This window comes from Numida meleagris, chromosome 3 (assembly GCF_002078875.1).
Source record: "Numida meleagris isolate 19003 breed g44 Domestic line chromosome 3, NumMel1.0, whole genome shotgun sequence".
NCBI lineage: Eukaryota > Metazoa > Chordata > Aves > Galliformes > Numididae > Numida > Numida meleagris.
In genome coordinates, this window is record NC_034411.1 from 108,478,921 (window position 1) to 108,497,651 (window position 18,731).

Here is an 18,731-nt window from a genome sequence, read left to right on the forward strand (position 1 = left end):
AGAGATTTCACCTTGCCCTCAACTTGACAGTTTGTACCTTCAGTCAACAGAATGGTGGGAAATGAAAACAAAACTTTAGCTTCCCTGTTAGATGTGAGCATATCCCTGTGATCTGGGAAGGACAACACACCTGACTATGGATCAGGAGACCGCAGATTCAACTCCTTCCTGGCTTGACATTTTTAATCTGCTCAGGAATCCCCTTTACTCTCTCCATCAGCTTCCTCTTTCTCCTGGCTCTCATACGTCCCCGTGGAATTTCTCTTCTTCAGGGCATGAGAGAAGGGGCGGCCTCTTGCCCTGCAGGAAGGAAAGACGTCCTCAGCCCTTACTGCACAGCCAGGCACACCAATGGGAGCTGAGCTGGTGCCAGGATCACAGCCAAAGGCACCACGACAAATCCCACAGTGGAATGAAATCCCTCTTGAACCCCTTGTAGGCAAAACAGCCCCAACATAGGGAATGCATCAGTCAGGCCCTGAACCACTGGGGTGGTCCTGGCCTCGCTGTGCATGATAGGTGTTCAGGCTCCACAGGACATGATGTGGATGAAACAAGAACATAATGACATTAGGTCTGAACAAGCACCAGGCTTTCTTATCTGTATCCCTCCCAAAGGTCATGCAGTGATGGAAGCCCCCAGAGCTGGTAGGGGGCTGAGGCCAGTGGCACAATGGACAACGTGCCTAACTACAGATGAGAAGATTGCAGGCTCATCTCCTCCCTTGCTCGCCCTGAAACATCCTGGCTGTCACAGAGGGGAGAAAGGGAACAACTTTCCTCCTCTGAGGTCTTTCCCCCTCCAGGCTTTCTGCCATCTCTCTGGCATCAACACCATGGGAGCATGATCTTGTGACCGCCACCTGCTTCAAGAGCCACCATTCCTCAAGACACTCTCAGCCTGACATGATGACTTGCTAGGACTATGGGCAGCAGGATTTCTCCTGAGATCTCTGAGTGTCTGTTTTCCTCAGGAGCCCTGCGCAGAGCTCCTCTCTTTCCTCCTGAGCTCCACTCAGTGAAAGCCAGCAGAAGAGTGAACTGGTTAATTGCCCCTAGTGCTTGTCAGAGGTCAATGCTAACACTGATGCTATTAAACCTCTTCACTAAATTACTCAGTAATAGGATGGGGTGAATCCTACCACCATTCAGAGTGACCTGGCATTCAGCAAAGGAAAAACTTAACGTCCTTTAGCTGGGATGGGATAATCCCATGCAGGAACTTCATGGAGGGAGCAGGAGGAGCCCTGAGCTGATTAAAAGCATCGAGCCAGGCAGGAGTCGAACCTGCAATCTCCTGATCCGTAGTCAGGCGCGTTATCCATTGCGCCACTGGCCCTTGCCCCTTGCTATCCCTGGGGTCTTCCATCACTGCATAGCATTTGGGGGGGGATGTAGATAATAAAACCTGATGATTCCTGTTGTGTTTGTCCAGACCACGTTGTCAGGCAGCAAGGATTTTTTCTGTCTATACAAGCATCCAGGCCCTTCCCGGATCACAGGGATATGCTCACATCTAACACGGAAGCTAAAGTTTTGTTTTCATTTCCCACCATTCTGTTGACTGAAGGTACAAACTGTCAAGTTGAGGGCAAGGTGAAATCTCTTTACTAGTGGTCAAGGGGTGGTCATTTGTCTTGGTGGTCTGGGCTCCAGCTCTGCTCCCATTGGGGTGCCCAGCTGTGTGACAAGGGCAGGCGCATTGTCCATTGTGCCACTGGCTCCCACCCCTCACCAGCCTGGTGCCCCTGCTGGGCTTCTTGTACCCTTCATTCTGCAGAACACCCTCCGTGCCCATCACACAGACATTCTGCAACATCCAAAGCAATACCAAGTGGTAAGGAACACCAACCAGACTTCCAACCACTGACTGCAGCCCACCAGCCCCCTCATCCAGCCGCTTTGCCAGCTGCCTTGTGATTCAGCTGCATCTGGGTACAGGGATGAGGCTGGGAGATCCTGTGGAGGTCAGCTCAAAGCCACGGTAAATGATGGTCCTTTGTCTCTACTAGGCTGCTAAGGAAGTAACCTCTCAAAGAAACCAGGGAGTGATATGCCCTTGGTGAGCCCATGGTGACCCTTTGCAGCCATCTTTATGCCCTTGCTGCATGTGGGCATGGCTTTTGGGAGTATTTTGCAAGAATTGCCCCAGGTAGGTCCAGGCTCCCCCGGTGTAGGTGTGTAAAGGTTTGTCAAGATCCCCCCCAGCTGCAGCAGGCCATCAGAAAAGCAGAAGCAAGAGAGAGAGTGTTGAGCGTCGCCCCACGTGTGACCCCGATGTGATTCGAACACATAACCTTCTGATCTGGAGTCAGACGCGCTGCCGTTGCGCCACGAGGTCAGGGTGGTGGGCTGCAGCTGCGTGGTGTGGCCCATGGGCATGGTGGTGCCCCTGTCCTCTCCAAGGTGCTCACCCCCATGGTGTGCAAGCCTGCCTGAATTAGGGCCATGGGAGGTGGAGGGGACAGGGACAGCACTTGGAGACAAGGGGCCAAGTCACTGTAGCATGGTGCTCAGGCAGAACGCTGGAAGCCCCGGGCAGGATGAAGCTGAGATGCAGACGGAATTGCCTGGGCCCTGGGACGAAAATGGAGCAGAGCATCCTTCATCCCTGACCTCGTGGCGCAATGGTAGCGCGTCTGACTCCAGATCAGAAGGCTGTGTGTTCAAATCACACCGGGGTCAGCATGTCCCCCTCGGTGGGTTGGTGTGATGGGATGGCTGCCCCAAGGGCAGCTCTTTTGCCCTCTTGCTCCAGATCCCATTGCTTCACCAAAGGGCAGCAAATGTGCCCTGGCCAGCAAATGGCCCTTGCTTTCTGGACCAGTTTTGGGAAGTATCTAGATAGCTTTCATCTTCCCTCATCCTATATTTGGAAGGGAGGCAGTGATTATCTTACTCCGATGTCATGTCTGGGCGCTTTTTCTCCTATCCCTGATTCCCCTCGACAAGGGCAAGTGTTGCCGATTCCAGATTAGGACATTTACAAAAAGTCCATCTTGCAGTTTCCTGAACATGCTGGGCACATTACCCACCGCAGAACTGGTGCTCGCTGGCCTGGCACCCAAATGGAATCTGTCCTGTTGCTGTAATTTGTACTTTTGCCTCATCTTATCACTGTGCACTTTGAGAAAAGTCTCAGTCCAGCTCTATACTCTCCTGTTAGGTAGAAAAGTTTGCATTAAGATCACTTTATCTCCTTTTCACTGAACAAACCCAACTCTCTCTGCTTCTCCTTGTCTGTGTCAAGAGCCCAAGTTCCCCATCATTTTGGTGGCTCTCACTGGACTTGCTCCATTATGTCAGTGTCTTTCTGTTGATTCTGTTGAAATGTTCAGCTGTGAGGAACTGGATGCCAGCTATCAAGACTAGTCATCAGGATGTTTAACACTCTGCTTGCTCTCTTGCTGGTGCCCCATGCATTTCTTGATGAGATGGGAAGAGGGGATGGAGTGCCGAAAAAAAAAAGAGGCTTGAACCTGTGCAAAGGCATGGCCATAGTTATAATTCATTTAAAGCATTTGAACTCTTTTAAGGGTTCTTTAAAAGTGAGCTTTTAAGGATGTATACAGGGAACATAATAAAAAGAAAAAAAGGAGTACTGAGAGTGGCAGCACAAGGGTACAGAGGAACTGAAAATAATAATTTCTCCAGCTGTCCTCACACCAGGGTTGCAATCTCCCATTGCAAGCACAGATTGCTATGCCTGTGCTAGGATCAGATATTGAATAGAAAGCAAAGCCCCACAGTTCTGCATCTTACACGGGAAGGAAAGCATTCACCTAAGCACTCCATTATAATCACACAAGTGAAGAACCTCTCTAACGTGGCAGTCTTGAGTTCGCACCTCTGATGAACTCAGGAGCATTCCTGGTGTTTTGGACATTAGCTGAACAGAACATGGTACTGAATTAATATCTTCAAAAGATCGTGTAGCCAACAAAATACCCTTCAGCCAGCAAGGAGGATCAGAGAATGGAACCTGGCAGATGGAGTGTCTCAAAAAGACATTATGGGTTAACCCTGGGAGGCAGCAAAGCACCACACAGCCACTCATGCACTTCTCTACCACCCCTAAAGGGATAGAATAGAAGAGTAAGAGGAAGGAAATTTGTGAATTGAGGAAAAAAATTGGTCAGTGAAAGAGAGGTGGAAAAAGAGAGAAAGACCACAGAATGAAACAAGGGTTTTAAAGGCAGTCACTCATCACCTCCCACAAATAGGGTAATGCCCAAATAGCTCCCAAGCAAAGGATGCCAAACCCCTAAGCTCCATCTCTTCCCACTTTTTTTCTAAGCATGACATTACATATCAAGGAATATCCCTTTGGTTATTTCAGGTCATCTACCTGGTTGTGTCCCCTCCCACCCTCTTGTGAACCCCCCAGTCAATTCTTGGAGGGGGAGGAGTGAGAAACAGGGAAGGTTTTGATGCCATGCAAACACTGTTCTGAGGGTGCAGACAGAGGGGAAAACAGACAAACCTTAGACCAGGCCACGGCTGTGCATCACAGCTCTCGAGGGTCCTGAGGCTGCACTAAGCCTCACATTGCCTGGGAATCGCATCCACAGACAGAGGCAAGAAGAATCTGATGCACCTAGGATGACAAGGTGTTTCTACAGTTATTAACTCTATGCCGAAAACCTAGAGTGTTCACCTTCCTGTGACTCACATTCTCACATTTCTGATAGAACCTAGGCTTAACAGTCCCTCCTTATTGTCCCAAAAGCTATCCTTGAGTCACCAATGAGTTGCATGAGCAGATTGCTTTGGTGGCTGTCCTCCAGATGTCGCTACCTCATTGTGTTATGTCCTTGGCTCTTCCAAGAGGAAAGCAGCAAGGGAAACTTGGAAAGGCAGATGAGATGGCACCTAACAGTGGAAGGTCCGAATGTAGCTATGCCGGCACAGCTGGAATCTGTACATGCCAAACATTGTACCTGCTGGCTGCATCACTGCGATGAATTTTTAAGACTTTTTAAAACCTTTTTTTAAAAACAAAAGCAAACACAAAAGTGATCCGAGTCACACTTTAGGCAAGAGCTGTTTGGTGTTGAGTTTTAATCAAGGGAACAGTTTACCAGGTTGTAGAACTTGGTATCTCCCATGCTAGGGGAGGAGTTATGGGTTGCTCAGTAACAAAATTACTTCATAGTATTAAGGCTCTTTGATTTTTTCTAGCTAAAATTCTCCACCTTACATAAACAAGAAAATCTCTGAGGTAATACCAATGGGAAAGAGTGACACAGAAAAGCATACAGCTGCTCTATAAAACTGTAAAATCTTGTAACAAATGCTGTTTCAGATAAATATTTTCCAGTGAAGATTCAAGTCTCAGAAAATCATGATCAGTCCTGCTGTCCTACTATACAAAGACATTCATCTAAACATTGACACACAACTGGCTTGACCAGAGAGGTTCTTGAAGCCTGTGAACAGGAGTCCAGCTTTTCTCATTTGGGACCCCTTCTCCCAGTACTAGACTGGGATCAGTTCTGGATATCCTGTCTCTGGTGAGAATGATATTATGGAAATTTGAAATATATCAGGTAACAAGGCTTCTTCTGCCTTTATAAGCATCTGGGCCACTCTTGGATCACGGGGAAATGCTCACTTCAAGCACAATCCCGTGACTGCACTTGGAACGGAAATTTCATTTTCATTCCCGTCCATTCTGTTGACTGAAGGTACAATGTTCAAGTTGAGGGCAAGGTCAAACCATCCAGCGATCAAGGTGTGGTCATTTCATTCTCCTGGATGCTTTTATGGATAAAGATCCTCCTGTTTGTGAAAAGAGGGTAACTCTGAGGGAACAGTGTCAGTAAGAAGATCTAAAACCTCTTCTCAGTATCTGAACAGGGAGTTACTGACGGAGAAGGATGGAGGACCTATTGAGATCCCAGTGTATATTTTGTTGATAGAAAGTGGCTGGTATTTGTCCTTCTCCGCAGTCTGGAGGCAGAAGGACTTCCAGATATCTTTCTAGAAGATAACTATCCAGATATCTTCAGTGATATCTTTAAAATCTGAACATAAACCAGATGTGATATGAGATGGATTATCAAGGAATCCAGCATAGAGAAGTACTTCTTCGGAACAATTTCAGGGCACAACAACAATAAATAGGACCAAAGCAATTTCTTCTATGTCTCTGTTGCAGTTCTCAGACCTGAAAATACACACATACACACATAGTTGCATCTTTCCCTCAGAGTTTTTCTAAAAGTCGAGACAGTCTAACTTCTTTATTCCATTGTTCCCATCAAATATTCGCATCCTTTTATCACACCAGGTTCAAGACCTGCAATCACAATGATTTTCAATTCCTCTTTGCAGTTTTTCATTTCTTTTTCAAGGTGCACACCCAGAATATGCTGGCTCAAACCAAGTGTGTGGGAAGCAGCAATTAGTTACACAGCACAAGTTCAGCAACCACTGCATCATGTGTAATGCCCAAAGAAGATTCAGCAGATTCCTGGCTGCTCTCTCTTCCTCTGTCTGCTCCTCTGTATCTCTATTCCCCTTTCCAGCTGCTGACCTCTCCTTCTAAGGAAGGCAGGCCTTGCCCTTTGATGTTATCAGTGCACTTCCCATGGGTGCCCAATCTCATGGCCATGTTGTTCTCAACACACCCTTTTCAAAAGGTTTATACTATATTATCACAGGGTTATAGAATCATTTGAGGAGGAAGGGATCCTTAAAGGCCATCTGTCCCACTTCCTGCAGTGAGCAGGGACACCCACAGCTCCATCAGTGCTCAGAGCCCCGTCCAGCCTGACCTTGGGTGTCTGCAGGGATGGGGCACCACCGCCTCTCTGGGCAACCTGTGCCAGTGCCTCACTGCCCCTATCATAGAAGTATCCCTGGACACAGCAGGAGGTTGGCACAGACCAAGGGCAATTCCTAATACACAGTTTTCATCCAATCACGCTATTCTGGAAGCTTAAAACAATATGGACATGGCCAGTGATGCCAGCTGCCCTAGGAGTGGTCCCTGTCACATCTGGTTGCATGATCAACACAACTTTAGAAACCTCTATCCAAACCAGTGTTGGACTGTCTCCACTGTCACCCAACACCAGACTCCATCAGTAAGATATACCAAAATAACCTCAGGCATACCAAAATGTCTCTGTTCATTGTGTATTAGAGTGATGATATATATAAGGGAATGTAGTGATAGAACACGGAGTAATAGCTGTAAACTAAAAGAGGGTAAATTTACATTAGATATAAGGAGGAAATCCTTCACAATGAGAGCAGTGAGGCAGTGGCACTGCCTCCCAGAGCTGTGGGTGCCCCATCCCTCGCAGTGCCCAAGGCCATGGATGGGGCTGTGGGCAGCCTGGGCTGTGGGAGGTATCCTGCCCATGGCAGGGGTTGGGGCTGGAGGTCTTTAAGGCCCCTCCCAACCCAAACTATTCTAGGATTCTATCATTCTGTGCATCCTTCTATTGCAGCCCAATGAAGAAGTTAGGCATCAAACACAACCTAGATCATAAGGTAAAGTGGACATATTGACAACCAACTCCAGGTGATCTGGACAGGCAGCTGAGAATTCTGCCTGGTAGGTAATACCTGAAGAGAAGTGATCCATGGTACTTGCCTGTGAAGAGGTAATAATTCTTCTGCTGTGAGAAGGAGAGAGGCATTTTTTTTCTCTGTAGTTCCGTAGTTCCTTACCAAGGCCAAACATTTACACATGCTCTTTGTACCAACGCCCACAAAGCTATACGCAGTGCATCTCTGAAGGACCGGAGATGAGGGTGAAGGGTGGCTGAAACCATGCTTTACACCCCCAGCAGAGACGTGGGCGTGCAAATCGCACAGGGGACTCCTGAGAAATGCAGCCCTGCCTGCTGCAAGCAAATCCTGGCCTTTCCAAAGGTCATTGCCTGCTGGAGTCTGGGCTCATTACCCAACAGGAATGCAGTCTGAGGCGGGGGTTGAGAGGTGCTGCTGTTATAGGCTTGGTTTCTCAGCAAAGTCATGCACAGGGGAGCAGGAACTATTAGAAGTGGGTGACTCTGCAGGGACCTTTATGCTGAAGGCTAGAAGTGACCCTCTTAGGTGCTGTGGTGACAGGGATGAGTGCCTGCAAATGGCCTTGAGTGTTTGGTCAACTTCAGCAGATGAAAATCAAGGAGGTATTTAGGGGACAGAGGGAGTAGATATCAAGGAGATTTTAAGGTCCTGTCTCTGACCCCTAAGAAATATCATAGTCCTATATTGAGGCCCTTTGAACCCACAAATGAAAAGTTCCAGAAGGAAAGTGACCTGAAACTATCTGCAGAGCCAGAGCCCTGAGCACCTGATCTAGCTGTAGGTATCCGTGTTCATTGTAGGGGAGTTGGGCCAGATGACCTTTAAAGGTCCCTTCCAACTCAAACTACTCCTTTTCTATTCTATTCTATTCTATTCTATTCTATTCTATTCTATTCTATTCTATTCTATTCTATTCTATTCTATTCTATTCCATTCCATTCCATTCCATTCCATTCCATTCCACTCTACTCTATGCTACTCCGTTCTATTCTATTCTAAATCTCAGAGTCAGCACTCACTGTTAGTCTCTGGACCACAGCCATCACTGTATGTTTATCTCTACACTTTAGGGGCATGTAGAGGCATAACATGACCAGCAGCAGTAGTAAAAACCCTCTCAGCTTTGCCTTTTTTGTACAAAAAGACCTTGCCTCAAGATAGCAAGTGAGAAGCAAACATTGTGGTGATGAAGGCACAAGGGCAGAGATCCTGGTCCCCAGCCAGGTGCTGCCCCTTCTTTCCCTGTCCCCAGCAGATGTAGCCTGTAGGATGGTAGCAAGCACCCAGGCCCTGCACGCATTTCACAAGGCAGTGATTTGTTCACTGGAAATTGATTATCTTCTTGATTATGTCATGGCTTTCATAACCAGGTTTTGCCTGTGACATTGAACTCAGGAGACACAATCTGCTTTCCAGAGGGCTGGAAATGAAGTAATCACACACACTACTTACATACACTACTTACATATACATACCAGCTACTTATTCAAAGGTAGTCCTTCATGTGGCCTGTTTTCTTTGCTCCTTAATGTATTGTACTTCAAGGCATCTTTTCTAACTCCATGGGCACGCTAGGTTTGTGAGGCTGGCAATACACTTGTTGTTAGTATTATCCCTCACAGTGTGCCATCTGCCCAACTGGGAGGCAGAGATGGTTGATTTCCAGCACGGGTTTCAGAAGCCACTCAAAAGCATGAATGCCTGCAATATGATTACTTGCACATACCGGCTGAAAAACTGCATTTCTGTACTAGTAAGCAATGCCTTTCTCTAGGTCCTGAGATCCTGTGGTGCAACCATACCCCTATTATGCAACCACCTCTGCTTCCTGAACAAGGTTAACGCACCAGTCTGCCTGCTGGAATAGTTTCTAGCCTGGGCTTAGCATTGAAACTGCCCAGAAATTTTGGGCAGAGTGCTAGCAGAAGTCAAAATTGCCAGAGCGGTTCCAATAATTTATTATGGATGATCAAGCTTCAGTGCTCCTGTCCTGACGCTATTTAATCTGTTAGTGCAGACACAGAGAGGTTGGCTGAATCACTGTCCAGACTTCACTGACTGTATCAGCTACACCTCAGCAGGTTATAATGAGATTTTGGACACGGCAGACACAGCAGACGTATCTATTGCCCATGCCAACCATTACGCACATGCAGGTGAAGGTCAATGCCACACTGACCTGTCTGATGTATGTGACCCCATAGAATCACAGAATAATTTGAGTTGGAAGGGGCCTTTAAAGGTTATCTAGCCCAAGCCCCTGCAATGAACAGGGTCACCTACAGCTAGAAGACTCCAGTTCTTGTGGCTGCAGCATTAGCAGCTCCTTACCTAACAAGAGCTCCTGCGGATTTTCTGTTTGGTGATGGCAGTGCCACTGTCCACAGAAATCCACTTGCTAGACTGTAGGAACAGTCCTTCTGGAGCTGCATTTAAGCGCTGCTCATTGTTTAATGAGAACGCTTCTGGTGCTTTATTTTCTAGTCACCTGCGCACTAATTCTTAACCTTAAAGTTTTTGTGCTGTTTCCTACAATAGCATCCACACAGAAGACTCAGCACCTCCAGAAATATTGGTGATATGTGAGAGATCAGGAAACTCACCAGCCAAGTGAAGACTGTGGGGAGGCCTGATTGTGGCCTTCCAATACTTAAAAGGATCTTATAAACAGGAGAGAAACGAACTTTTTACATGGGCAGGTAGTGGTAGGACAAGTTGAAATTATTTTAGACTAAAAGGGGGGAGATTTAGATTAGGTGTCAGAGGGAAATTTTTCACTGAGATGATGGTGATGCCCTGGCACTGCTGCCCAGAGCTGTGGGTGCCCCATCCCTGGAGGTGCCCAAGGCCACGGATGGGCCCTGGGCAGCCTGAGCTGAGGGGGACACCTAGGCTGTTGCTGGGGTTGGGCCTGGATGGGCTTTGAGGTCCCTTCCAACCCCTTCCATTCTAGGATAAGACTGGAGAGGAATTTGCCTTCTATCCATAACACATAGTAGTTCACCCTTTCTCACAAACACTGATTGTTATTCCTTCTAACTCCATCTCTACAGTGGAATCTTCCTTTCGCACAGGGTTTAGGGGACATGATATTGGCTGCGTAGTTTTTGAGCACCAGCCTGTACGGGTCTATTTAACTGACTCACAGTATGGATTGCAACACGATGACAAATGCAACGGAGATCAAAGCAACCAAGGGTAGCCAAGCTGCCATTAGGTAATAATTGACCAGGCTGCCAGACTCCAGCAATGCGGTGTCCTTGAACTTGGTGCCTACAGTGGCTTTTCAGTCTCCTTTTCTGCCTGCCTCAGTTTTGTGTGCCTTTTTGGGGATGCTAGGAATTCGCTCATCCATCGGCATTCTCTCATTTAGGAAAACCTGCATGTTTGTAAAAATTGCCCTATGTGTATTTAGTGACAGCTATAAGAGGAATGTAAGATGTCAGCCCGTGTTCTTTTATCTGCTTTGCTAAATCTTGGAAGCTTAAGACAACTGAAGAACGAAGTATTGTCAGATTTTATTTGCTTACATTGCTGTGGACCAATGAAAGACGAAGCACCACAAATATAAATCACTCCGTATGCATTGCAAGGATTTGAGCCATAATTAGGAATGCAAGGAGAATACTGAAGTATTTGTGGGGATAAACATGGTGTTACTGGTATGTAAGTATATGCTCATGTGCCTATGTAGCTGTATGTGCATATTCATAGCTAAAATGGTAAAATCAAGATTTACCTGTGCCCAAATACATGTACACCTATATCAATAAACACTCCTCAAAGCATAATGGTTCTCAGACCCTACAAACAGCTCATCCCCAAATTTTGCAAGTCAATAGCTTTTAAGCTGTGCTTGAGAGAGCTCTGAGAAAACGCCGACACAAAAAGCAAACAGCAGCTTATATGGCACTCATTGTGAAGTAGATTTAGCTGGAGATAGTTGGTCAATCAAGAAAGGAAGAAAAGAGGGAGGTATCCACACAGTCCCTTTCTCTCATTCACTACCAATATTTTCAAGGAATTCTTCATGTTCCATTCACATCGCAGCGTTCCTAAATAAGATTTTCAGTGAAACCCCTTAAAACCTGTTTGCTTAGCTCCATTCCCCTGGGGAAGGCACCTACAGCTCCCAGAGCTCCCAGCTCGTGTCTGCAAGTCAGCATCCAACAGAGGTTCCTGCAGAACTCCTACCTGGCCCCGGCAGCCGTGGGAGCAGCTCTGCACACAGACCGGCGTGTTCTGGCCTCAGGTCAATGCAATGCCAATGGTTCTGCTCTCAGGCTGTTCTGTACAAGTTTGGCCTGGTTTGAAGCAACCAGCTTGCACCTGTCCTTGTTTTAGTGAGCAGCCAAAGTCATGGAATTTTCCTATTGCTCGGAATGATATTTGCATGCTGTACGCATGCTAGCGGGGCTTAAAGAGTTGCTCGCTTTCCTGGAGTGCTGCTCTCCGTCTCCGAGAATTAAGGGTTTGTGGCAAGATCTGTGAATGCTATGGCAATATGCACCACTGAGATTTTATCTGTTTGAGAATAGATTTAGGTTAATTTCACAGGTGGGGACCAGCACAGCCCTGAAAGTGAATGGAGCTTGTTTAAACCACGATAGGACGAGAGGGAATGGCCTCAAGTTGCGCCAGGGGAGATTCAGGCTGGATATTAGGAAATACTGCTTTTCTGAAAGAGTGGTCAGGCTCTGGAATGGGCTGCCCAGGGAGGTGGTTGAGTCACCGTCCCTGGAGGTGTTCAAGGAACGTTCAGACATTGCGTTGAGGGACATGGTCTAGTGACAACTATTGGTGGTAGGTGGATGGTTGGACTGGATGATCTTGTGGGTCTTTTCCAACCTTGGTGATTCTATGATTCTGTGATTCTATAAATGCTGCATGTGGTAGCAAAGAGTCCTCACCAGCGGATAATTTCCAAGGCAGGGGTAAGAAAAAGAACATTCTGGAGTGCTGGGCAGTCCCTGGTGATTAGATTTTATGGGTGGAAGAGTAAAAACAGTGTTTATCTTATTGTTATTCACTACATTAGCAGGTAACTCACCTGGCTGCTGCCTTCTTACTGCCTAAACTTGCTAGTTAGCATGTAGATTAAACATAAGCATCAGTCTTGTTTTCATCTTACTAAGAATTCTTAGAACAAAAATAGCATTAACTTCCACTGAAATCTAATAAATGAAGTAACAAGGAAGCAAACCACTGGAGCAGAATGCCAGAAGCAGGAACTGAACAATCTTCTGTGCTTTGAGCTGCATCAAGGGAGGATCAGGTGGGGGTGAGAGAAAGGCTGTGCCCCAGAGGGCAGTGGGCATGGCACAGCTCCCAGGGCAGCGGGCACAGCCCCAAGCTGATGGAGCTCAGGGAGTGCGAGGACACCACTCTCAGCCATAGGGTTTGGGGTTTGGGGTGTGCTGTGTGGGAACAGGGGTTGGGCTCAGTGATGCCTGTGGGTCCTTTACAACTTGAGGTACTCTATGACTCCTTGAAACTCAACATTTTAAAAGTGAGTGGCAGGCCTGCACGTCACACACAGCAAACTCATCTTTGCTAGGGCTGATGGTAGCAGCCAACAGGACCTCCAGGAACTCCATGTCAGCTGCTGGCTCAAACAGCAGCTGCCATTTCATTTTTAATCTGGAAACTGCCTTCATTGTGTTCAGGTTTGGGCCCCTCACTGCAAGGAAGTGAGGAAGTGAGGTCCTGGAGCACGTCCAGAGAGGGGCAATGAGGGGTCTGGAGCACAAATCTTATGGGGAGTGGCTGAAGGAACTGGGATGGGTCCATCTGCAGAAGAGGAGGCTCACAGGAGACCTCATTGCTCCCTACAACTCCTGAAAGGAGGTTGTGGTGAGGTGGGGATCAGCCTCTACCCCCACGTAGAGATAGGAGGAGAAGTGACAGCCCCAAGTTGTGCCAAGGGAGGGTCAGGTAGGAGATTAGGAAACATTTCTTCTCAGAAAGAGTGGTGATGCCCAGGGAGGTGGTGGGGTCACCGTCTCTGGAGGTGTTCAAGAATTTTCAAGAAATGTGGAGATGTGGCACTGAGGGAAATGTGTTCATAGGCAGTATTGGTGGTAGGTGGACGGTTGGAATAGATGGTCTTAGAGGTCATTTCCAACCTTAACGATTCTATGATTCTATGATCCCTCCCTTATTATCCATAGAACTCTTATGGGTTCATACCATTCTCCAAACCTTTTGGGGCAATATGAGGGGAAATAAAAGTAGATATCAAAAGCTGGTAAAAATGTGACGCGCTCAAGGTGGGATATGAGTGAGAATTAAAGGAGGGAGAGATCTTTGTATCAGCCCTCCGCACTGGGTGAGGAAAGTCTGGAACTTGTATAAAAAGTGGCAAAGAAAATTGCATCAAGACTGAAATGTTTCCCATTGCTTTCCCTTGGTAACAGGAATGAGGAGACAAACACTACAGGACTCGTCAGCAAGCAATAGGTCCAGGGCCAATGCTGGGACTGGGCTCCAACAGCTGACTCCCAAGTTCTCTGCATGTTCCATCCCATGCCTGTGCTGGAAACATATCTGCAAAAGCCAGAGATATGAGTGCAGCTCAGCGGGGCTTGGCTGATGGCTCCATTATACAACCGGCCGTCACGGTCAGTGGAAATTCACTGTTGCAGACTGCAACATTTCCACCAGACATTTCACTGCAACCTGTGATAAGGGGGATAACCAATTGCTTGCCAAAAGTTTGGGTGCAGTTAATTATTGACAGAGCGCTCAGCCGTCAAACTTCCACAGTCCCGCAGCCCCTATAAATACCAGGCACCTTCCCTTGCCTCTTCCTCAAACAAACGTCATCCTCCTTCAGTCTTTGAGGAATTTCACAGGGGCACACAGTCCACAGCTGAGCCATGAAGATCCTCTACCTGATCTTTGCTGTTCTCCTCTTCCTCTTCCAGGCTGCTCCAGGTGAGATGCAATGCAAATCCAACCACTGAAAGGGGATGCAAGCACAAGTGTGTGCCTAGGAGGAAAAAAGGCTATCAGTGGCCAACTGATAGGCAATATAGGATGCTGGTGCTATGCACTGGATTAACCCAAGAACATCTGTTCTCAGGAAGACTCTATACTCGACAAAATCAACAGCATATGATTTACTGCATATTTATTCTTTATTCCGTATTTATCCTTTACTGATTAAAACTAAAAACTGAGATTTTAATGCCTTCCTCTCCCCACAGGCTCTGCAGATCCGCTTTACCCTGACACCGTACAGTGCAGGAGTCAGGGGAATTTCTGCCGCCTTGGGGCATGCCCCCCCACCTTCACCATCTCTGGGTCATGCCAAGGGGGGCTGTTAAACTGCTGTGCCAAGTAAGTGCCACAGGGCAGAAGAGAGAGCATTTTCTTTCTGCTGTTTGCCTGATGTTCATTTCTGTAGGATGCACACATCTGGGCCAGGGTGGGGAGGGGGAAGGGGGGGAGGTCTTGCAGAGCAGAGCAGCTCTTTGTGAGAAATACTTGTGGAGGGTGAACATACATATGCTGTATAGAATCATAGAATCATAGAAACAGCAGCATTGGCAAAGACGTCCAAGATCATCCAGTCCAACCATCCACCCACCACCAATATTTCCCCACCCAACCATGTCTCTTTGTACAATATCTAAACATTTCTTGAACACCCCCAGGGATGGTGACCCCCACCATCTCCCTGGGCAGCCTGTGCCACTGCAGCACTGCTCTTTTTGATAGATATTTCCTAATATCCAGCCTGACCCTACCCTGGCACAACTTGAGGCCATTCCCTCTTCTTCTGTTGGTAGTTATGCTGGGGAAGAGGCCAACCCATACCTTGCCACTTTGTAGATGTATGTTTAAAGAGATGATTCATTTCAATGGAAGTTATGTATAGAAGTTCAAGAGGGCGAACATTTCCCAGAATTCAGCATTTTCTTCTTGAATTTGAATTTAGATGGGAAAAAAAAATCAAAGGAATTTATTACAAAAATATCTCACAGTATTTTCACCTGTTAGAGGGAAGAATATGTCCTCCATTCCTCTGTACTTTTCCCTTCCAAAAAGATCTAGATTTCAGCTTGAAATAAGGAAAACATCACTACTTCTTCCCACAACTGTGCATCTCTTAGGTGTGAATTTGTGAGCTGTGTGAATTGCATGAAAGCAATTGCATTTGTATTGCACTTTTGACCTTGCATAACAACTTCTAATAATGTCTGCAGCTTCCCTAGTTGCAAGGCTTTTTCTTTCCTTAAGGATTTAAACACATATTCATCAGCTTAGGATAAAACACACTTCTCAGGCATTTACTTCTGAAAATTAGATGAGGTTCTGTGTCTTTTCACTAGGAGAATAGTGAGGACAACAGTCAGATCCTCAATCACTGACACAAAAACAAAAGGAGAACTCAGATCTGTATTTTTGTCAGTTTTCTGTTACTTACACATTTGCCAGGGTCTAAAGGTTCTCAGTAACTGAGGCTGCTCCAAGGAATAGCTTTCATGGTGTTTGCTCAGCACATGGAGGCCCTGTCACTGGTTAGCACAAGCCTTGCTCAGTAGCTGTCAGACACTGGTCTCAGGAAACCCAAGCCACACCAAAACTGGGACACTTTCACTGCCACGATATCGATGATATTAAGGAAGCATCCACTTAGGAATTCAGGAAAATAAACAGTACAGAAGCAATCTACTGTTAAATGATTTTGCAAAGGAATGACTCGATCCCTCTGTCTTCATAAAATATCTTGCACTTTAGGACACAAGTTCTACTGCTAGCAAATAGACTGGTAAGACCAAACAGCAGATTTTCAACACTGAAAGTCTCTAAGAACTTTTAGGCCTGATCTGAGAAGAACTTGGGCTGGGAAATGAACGAGACTGACCCCTTGAGGTTTTTTTCCAAGAATAATTTTATGCAGAAATACCCCTTCTGAGCAGAACGTCCCACGTGTGATATCAGTGGATGATAATCTGATGATTAAATCTCTTCTTATTGAGCTGTTATATTTTCAGCTGGCTTGGTTCACTACAGTAGAAGACAAAACCAATGATGTATTCTGAGGTACTATAGCTTTTCTTTCCAACTGAGAATTCAATCTACTTGGAAAGAAGTAAGAAATTGGACACAAAGTGTTTCATTCAATAAACAAAAATGTGGTGTTTAGTGGCATTTCAGGTGCCTTGGAGTATCTAAACCACATTTATAGGTCTGGCTGATATGACCTACGGGAAAACAATGCTGGAAGCCAAGCAGATACCTACTCCAGAGCCCTTCAAAAGGCACTTGACTTGTGTGTTTAAATCATGAAACCAAATCCCTAGTCTTTGTTTTGAGGTGAGCTGAATCAGTGGTTTGCTACCAGTGGTAACAGAACTAGTTTGCCAGTAAGCATGGATCATGCAGACTGGTTTTGTGCCAACCTAGACACCCAGCACTCATAGGGACCCTTCTTTGTAGGCATCCACATGGAGGTTTTTAAAAACTGCAACTCAAACTCACTATGTATGCTCATTCTTAAAGGTAATTAGCAGCAACTGAGTCTTTCAGAGACTGAGCTTCATTCCACTTCAGCAAAATAACAAGGTTCTTTGTATCCTTACAGGATTCAGGCACAGTAAGGAAAGGCCTTCACTGGGTCAGTGCCCTTGTACCAGCAACATTTCCACTGCCTCGAGGAGGTGATTTTGATGGATTCCTCCTCTGTCTAAACCCTCCTGCAAATGAGCATTCAAAGAAGCTTCCAGAGGGCGCGTCCTGTTAGCACACTGCTGCTGGAGATCCAGGTTTTCCTCGCTGAAGTCACTCCCTTTTTTGCTTTTAATTAATACACAAGCCACTTTGGCACCTTGGCCACCTATTCCAGCCTACCTCACGGGATGTTTGGATGCTCAGTCACTTCAGGTTCATGCAGCTCATGAAGCAATACATATATTATTATTTTATTCACACACCCAAATAAATGTCTTCTTAAACCAATAACTATCATCTCTTATTGTTGCTAAATATCAGGCCTGTATTCAGTAGCATTCATAAAAGAATATTAAATGTTGTGTCTTCTAAGGAGAGGAATACGAAAAAACATCAAACCCAGTAGATATTTTGAGAATGGTTTCCCTGTGTTTTGAATAAGGAGGAGAAACAGATATAGCCAGGAAATCTATATTGCTAAAATGCAAAACTAAGGTGTTTTACGTCATATCCTCCTATAATTACACCCTCAAAATCCACTTATTTTCTTCTATCACAGGTAGTCATGAAAGCAAGAGGTCTGGTTTTGGAGCCAATTTCTTACATCTATCATCTTGAAAGGTTGTTAGGGCAACACAAGGCTGATTTCATCTAGGGGCATTAGAAGTGAACTAGGAATTTCCACATGGCAGTGGAGCCTATATTTAGGTAATTGACACGATCCTCATGTCTCTGAATCTGGATTTATATCCAGCCAAATAAACTGCTCCTTCTCCACAACTGGAGATTTTTATCTGTCATTCTGTCTAGATATCTATCTGTCTGTCTGTCTGTCCTTTTATCTTTCCATCTATCTATCTATGTTTGTTTTTTTGTGAGAAGGTGGAGAGATTTAATCAGTCTAAGAAGAATCTCAATCAGAAGGGAAATGCAGAAATCAGAAAAGTTCGAATTAACGCAGAGGCTATGTGGTATTTTATTTCCTCCCCCTGGTCTTAGTTTCCTCATTGAACTCTCCCATTTTGCTAGTCTGAAGAGCACAACACATCCAACGTTTACCTATTCAGTTCACTGGGTACAGACCCAGAGAAGAAGGAGAATGACCAATCTTCAGATGATTTAGTTTTTCACAGAATAGACGCATCTCTACTTTTAGATAAGATGGCATGAAGAAATTACAGAGTCCTTCTCAGATGCCTTAAAGCCTGCTGATCTGAGGCAGTTTGTCCCCAGAATAGGAGTTTTTTTGTTTAACTCCATTCTTGACATACTTGAGGTGACATAAGCTGTTGCGGTACCTCTTTTGTTACACTTCTTGAAGTGTGGTGACCTGCAGAAGCACTTTTTGCTTATAAAGACTCAACTACATCTACACCAGTGACCAAAAAGTGCAGGGACACTTTTTTGGTGGAGTGGAAGACTGATTACAAAACCTCTTTACTTCCAAATTCAAACGGTTGCATTGGCAGTGCATAGCAGAACTGTCTCTGGTGTGTGCTCACCCCTGA

General features: G+C 46.0%; 1 protein-coding gene and 3 non-coding genes across 4 annotated transcripts; 2 read left to right on the forward strand and 2 right to left on the reverse strand.

The window, feature by feature from the left end:
* On the reverse strand, positions 1,267 to 1,339 carry TRNAR-ACG. Its single transcript has one exon. It is a non-coding gene; the product is annotated as a tRNA-Arg (tRNA).
* TRNAW-CCA lies at positions 2,270 to 2,341 on the reverse strand. The gene has a single exon. It is a non-coding gene; the product is annotated as a tRNA-Trp (tRNA).
* On the forward strand, positions 2,614 to 2,685 carry TRNAW-CCA. The gene has a single exon. It is a non-coding gene; the product is annotated as a tRNA-Trp (tRNA).
* On the forward strand, positions 14,322 to 14,890 carry LOC110396804 (gallinacin-10). Its single transcript, XM_021392661.1, has 2 exons — positions 14,322 to 14,481; positions 14,754 to 14,890. The coding sequence occupies exons 1-2, from the start codon at positions 14,424 to 14,426 to the stop codon at positions 14,888 to 14,890; spliced, it is 195 nt and encodes a 64-aa protein (XP_021248336.1). The 5' UTR covers positions 14,322 to 14,423.